Here is a 6,148-nt window from a genome sequence, read left to right on the forward strand (position 1 = left end):
ACCCAATTAGCTTTATGCCCTGCTCAGAAAGGATACATGTTGCTGTAGCTGAGATGGCAGCTCTTTTCCCAAAGGTGAGTCCATTTTCAAATAATGGGAAGTTTGTTTAAAATGCTAAAACCATACACTTCTTCACTTTTCCTCCATCCTCTAAACTTTAGAGCCTAGAGCCAAACTATTGAAAATAACTATTGCAGAAATGCAAGCTTTGCAATAACACATCTAGTAATGGATATGCTGAACCAAGGCCACATTTTGTACCTAAAAACGTTGGTGTTTCACCAAGCCAAACAGGCTTTGTAATACTGAGAAAGTGCAGATAAAAAAAGTGCAAGATCTCACGGCTAGGTAGATTGAGAGATCAGAAATCCATCTTTAGCACATTAAAAATGTCTCCAAATCTGAGGAAGGACATTATTGCCATAGTGGGAGTGCAGAGAAGGTTCACCAGACTGATTCCTGGGATGTCAGGACTTTTATATGAAGAAAGACTGGATAGACTCGGCTTATACTCGCTAGAATTTAGGAAATTGAGGGGGGATCTTATAGCTACTTACAAAATTCTTAAGGGGTTGGACAGGCTAGATGCAGGAAGATTGTTCCCCATGTTGGGGAGGTCCAGGACAAGGGGTGACAGCTTAAGGATAAGGGGGAAATCCTTTAAGACCGAGATGTGAAAAACATTTTTCACACAGAGAGATTTCCCCAATGTGATGAAACTTCTACCTACACTCCCTTGTCCCCTTCCTCCAGCCTAGTTGTTTAATCAGTACCTAGTTCACCATATTGTATCCCTCTTGGGATTACACCTTCCCTGGACAGCACGAGGCCTACCAGGACACCACCCTGCCCAAGGTCATTTGTTGCATTTTTCACACAGAGAGTCTCGTCTCCTGAATCTCTCCCCACAACTCTCTGAAGAAGGGTCCCGACAGGGTCCTTTTTCTCCAGATGCTGCCACCAGCTTTACTCCAGCACCATTGGCTATATTTAAGAGGGAGTTTTAGCCCTTTTGGACCGAGATGAGAAAAATTTTTCACACAGAGTGTGGTGAATCTCTGGAATTCTCTGCCACAGAAGGTAGTTGAGGCCAGTTCATTGGCTATATTTAAGAGGGAGTTAGATGTGGCCCATGTGGCTAAAGGGATCAAGGGGTATGGAGAGAAGGTAGGTACAGGATACTGAGTTGGATGATCAGCCATGATCATATTGAATGGCGATGCAGGCTCGAATGGCCTACTCCTGCACCTATTTTCTATGTTTCTATTATCTGGGTGTCAGAAGAACAAATCTGAATGCTATTTACATGAGATGTTGACTTGTATGGTGGATAGCTGATGAATAAAATCTTCTGCTTCTCATTTAGAAACCTCGCTCAGAGATGGTTCGTGCCTCGCTGAATCTATTAACTTCAAGTGCGTACAGACTCCAGTCGGAATGCAAGAAAGCACTGCCTGCAGAACCCAGTCCCACATCTGACATCCAGCTGGTAACACAGCAAGTGATCCAGTGTGCATATGACATTGCCAAAGCTGCCAAGCAACTCGTCACTATAATGACAAAAGAAAACAACTGATCACAATCTTCCACTTTTTATTTACAAGATTTTTTTTTTTATAGAAGAAAACTATTTTGAATATGCACCAGATGTGGTCTGGGCTTTCTGTCAGTATTATCTTTGCATGCTTTTTAATATAATTTACTTTTTTATATCAAAGTCGATTTCTTTCTACTTCTGTTTGTGGCCATGGGGCTAAATCTGGTGCTTTTGTTGTTGATGTCACTTTCCACTGGTTGGATGTTGCCTTCAGGGAGCTAAAGCAGGCAGATACATTGTTAATTAGAATTGTGCATCTTAGTATTTGAAGTGTATTCATGGCAGAAATATATAACAAGGTGTGAGCTCTTCAAATGTTTCCAAATGATATCTCGTTAGGGGAAATATTGTTTGAAGTTCCTTAATTAAAGAGGGCGAGGTTGAAAAAGAACTCTGCACTCGCCATGACGATAAATATGATTAAAGTTATTGATCAAAGGCAGGCAGGGTTCAGAACCCAGCGGGCAATAGAGTGGGAATGGGTGTGTGTGGTGGAAAATAGCAAGACAGTGCAAACTGGAGAAGAGTGATACTGAAGTTGGATTTTGGGAAACAATTTAGATTGTACAGGAAGGAGATATTTGAGAGTGGTGCTGTATTTAATGGGCTGCAGTGGTAAAACTGTGATTATGGAATTGATTAGAAATTTCAGCTGAACCCAAATGTCAATGGGGTGTTGCTGGGCACTTTCCCCTTTTTTAATCCAGTGGCCACATTTCAGCTGCAAGTATTACCTAAAAAGGGGAGAAATTATACATCTGTGGGGAAAGAGCAAGGTGTGGGGCTGTTTGGATAGTTGAGCACAGGATACAAGAGGCCAAATAGTCTATTTCTGAGCTCTATCCTAATATATTTGTGAAACAGGTTGCCATTTATCAATAAATATTTGGATGATGTTTAATTTTAAAGAATTTCATGTTTTTCCAGCCTGTATTGTCAGCGGGCAGTTGTCTGTGCTCAGTTGATCATGGACACTGGGTAGCTTGCTGTGTTTTTTTTATATAGCCATTTCAGTGTTTTAAACAATCCTTACTATGCCTTCAACAACATGCACAAATTTTAAACCATGATCTGTAATGTTTATAGAAAATTTAGTCTGGTCAAAGCGTTGTTGAGAAAGAAGCCATACTCAATATTACTTTGTGCATATTGTACCTCACACTATCACAACTTGTGACCTACATGACTGACAGCAAGGATCAATGCAATCTACTGCTTGTACACCCAGCACTTAAGATTGATCAGATTTTCTTCCAGAAGATAATTTACAAATGTGTGTGTGTGTGGGTCGTACATGCAGAAGTTATTTATTGTACAGATTTGTATGTCATTTTGTTTTTCCAATCGATTCTCAAAACTGCCTATTTTAGTATGAGTTGGACAGCTTTTAATCTTGCCTAAAGTAGTAATGTGGTCAGTAAATTGTAGTGAAACTTGTAGATAATGGCAGCGGATCACTGTCAAAGCCAAACAAATGGCATAATGCATTACTTAACATGGAGTTCAATGGGGAAAGTGTTCGAGAAAATCGCGAGATGGAAGGTTTTATAGGAATGCAACCCCACTGAAATGTAACAGACTGCCTGTACTGAAATCTTGTAAGTAAAGATTTGATTTTTGTCTTGCAATGCATCAACAGTAAGATTCATTGCTTCAGTCCTGGCACAGGAACATTGACATTTAGAATTTAGATTAGAGCCCACAGGGAAAAAAATAAGATGAGCACATCTTTCTTTGGAGTGGTAACAACCGTGGTTTTGAATCCTCCCGGAATTAGTGGAGTATTGCAAAAGCCACTCGATTTTTATGCAAGTAATTTTTGAAACGGTAACTGGTCTGCCTGGACAACTATGAATCTACACCCAGACTAATCAGTATAAAGCACAGTGTGGATTTGAACTGGCAGGACCAGTCCATAAGTGCACTTCCTGCCAGCAACTGAGTGATTGGCAGCAGCATATCAGGGAAACACTTCGCCCTGAGCAGTCTCCCGCGTAAAGGGAGAAACTGTAAAGAGATAAGGTAGCGGGAACAGTTAATGAAGGAGGGATTAATCAGGATCGTATCGTGTGTCTCTTTGACAAGATGACGCCACAGTGCGTTTGTGAACTTTGGTTAGGTTCAACGTGGGAAACGGAGCCTTCCTAAAGTAACCAAAGTGCTGTGGATTTAGCACAAGCAAAGCTAAGAAGGGGAGAGCAGCGAATGTATGCAGGTTGTACTCGGGGGCTTTTATTTTGAGCATGGAAAACAAAGGCGAGGGTGGGTTTTGTGGTTCTGTATTGATATATGAATTGGTGACTGAACATTCATTATGTGGCACTTCCAGCCTGAAGCTGAATCTAGGCACGAGCCAACTGCTCATAGCTCTTGGGTGGAATTTGACAAATCATTTCTTGTCTTTTTGTTCTGTTCAAAGAAATGTCACCTTTATGATGGGTGTACCTATTTTTTTTTTTCTTAGATCTCCCTCTCCAGAATGAATGAATCCTGACATTAACCTTTGCACTGTACTTGTCTTGTAGCTCTTTCTGTGTAATATTTGTACGTCACTTTCAGCAGCTACTGGTTATATTGAAACCAACCAAGCATGTACAGTTTGTAATGATGTGTTTAGTCTGATTTATTAAATACATTACATGATGTATAGATTTCTTTCTTGGACATTTGCTTGCAGTATTAACTGAGATCATCTTAACACACGTGACTACATCTGCCAATGTGGAAAACAGTGCAGGTATGTCTTGTCCTCCACAAGCAGGACAAATCAAACTGACCAGCACACTAGCATCATCCTCTACACTAGGGACAATTTTACAATTTTTACTTAAGCCAAATAACCTACAAACCTGTACATCTTTGGAATATGGGAGGAAACCAGAGCATCCAATGAAAACCCGTGTAGTCAGGATCGCACCCGTGTCTCTGGTGCTGTAAGGAAGCAAATCTACCGCTGCGCTACCTAGTGGCCCTAATGCCCCTGTCCCACTTAGGAAACCTAAACAGAAACCTCTGGAGACTTTGCACCCCACCCAAGGTTTCTGTGCAGTTCCTGGAGGTTGCAGGTTGTGGAAGCAGGTGGAGACTAACAAACCTCCGGGAACCGCACAGAAACCTTGGGTGGGGCACAAAGTCTCCAGAGACCTTGATGCTGTCTGTGTGGAGTTTGCACATTCTCTCTGTGATCGCGTCAGTTTTCTCCAGGTCTTCTCGTGTCCCAAAGACGTGTGGATTTGTAGGTTAATATTTTCTCTATAAATTGTGCCTAGTTTGCAAGGAATGGATAAGGAAGTGGGATGACTAAGAACTAGTGTGATCGATAGTCAGTGTGGGTTCAGATAGACGAAGGGCCAGCTAACATATACTGTATATACATATACTGTATCTGTAAACTAAGTTAAACAAGGCTTACTGTATCCGTGCACTCTGGTATCCTATTTTTTTGATGCCTGCATTACATATCCTTAATTGCTGCGCAGTCGACTGTTATTACCCTCTAGATTTCATGAACTCCGCTTTAACATTTGAAACGATCGGGTCACATCACATTGTTTGGTGTAAATTTATAATGAGGTAAAAGCTATTTAAATTATTCTGCTTCTAACACGTAATGTTGGAAACTTTTGCCTCTGTTGGTAATTGAGCTCAATCGTTCTCTTAGGCAGAATTTCACAAGATAACCGAGATTAATGGAAGGGATTATATCTAGAAAACAGAAAATGAAATTGTTTGCTAGATGTGGATCTATGTAGAAGTTAAGAAGGAGATGAAGAGGGAGATGAAGAGGGACTCCCAAAATAGGATACAACAGAAGACAACAAACAAGTCCAGTTCAAGTTCATATTTATCGTCACATGCACCAATTAAGGTACAGTGATATTTGAGTTGCCATACAAGTAAAAAGAACACAATAGAATTTAACATAAACATCCACCACAGTGGAGTCGGCATTCTTCACTGTGATGGAAGGCAATAAAGTTCAGTCATCTTCCCCCTTTGTTCGGAGCCTTGACCCTCCGCAGTCGCCGCTCCAGATGTTCAGGCCCTCTCGTCGGGATGATCGAAACTCCAACATTGGGATGGATCGGAACACACTCCTCAGCTTGGAGTTCCCGAATCGGCCGTTTCATTACCGGAGACCGCGGCTTCACGATGTTAAAGTCCACGGGCACCGCGGTCGGAGCTCCAACACTGGCGATCCTCAGTAAAGAATCGCCGCTCCGAGATGTTAAAGTCCGCGCCGTGCCCTTGGCTAGAAGCTCCGCAAACGGCTGCTCCATGATGTTAAAGTCAACAGGCACCCGTGGTCGCAGCTTCAACACTGGCGATCCTCGGCAAAAGATGCCATCGCCCGCTCCGCGATAATAAGTTTGTGCCGTGCCTGCTGCTTGACGCTCTGGGCCTGTCTCCGGTCTGGAAAGGCCGCACCAAACCAGTTGTAAAGCTGCGAGGGGGGCCAAGATGCGACATGGAAAAAAGTTGCACCTCCATCGAGGTAAGTGACTGAAAACGGTTTTCCCCAATTTTTTAATCTCTTACCTCGACGGAGAT

At 42.2% G+C, this 6,148-nt stretch overlaps 1 protein-coding gene across 12 annotated transcripts in view; it reads left to right on the top strand.

Moving 5' to 3' along the window:
- git2a (G protein-coupled receptor kinase interacting ArfGAP 2a) overlaps positions 1-4,246 on the top strand; it is a 65,323-nt gene extending 61,077 nt beyond the window's left edge. For all 12 annotated transcript variants that reach the window (XM_055655341.1, XM_055655345.1, XM_055655343.1 and 9 more), the window contains 2 exons: positions 11-74; positions 1,367-4,246. In XM_055655341.1, the coding sequence (XP_055511316.1) occupies positions 11-74; positions 1,367-1,576 (274 nt within the window). In that variant the 3' untranslated portion in view covers positions 1,577-4,246. The remainder of the gene's footprint in view (positions 1-10; positions 75-1,366) is intronic.
- Positions 4,247-6,148: the final 1,902 nt, after the last annotated feature.

Source organism: Leucoraja erinacea, chromosome 25, assembly GCF_028641065.1.
Source record: "Leucoraja erinacea ecotype New England chromosome 25, Leri_hhj_1, whole genome shotgun sequence".
In the NCBI taxonomy this organism is placed as follows: Eukaryota; Metazoa; Chordata; class Chondrichthyes; order Rajiformes; family Rajidae; genus Leucoraja; species Leucoraja erinaceus.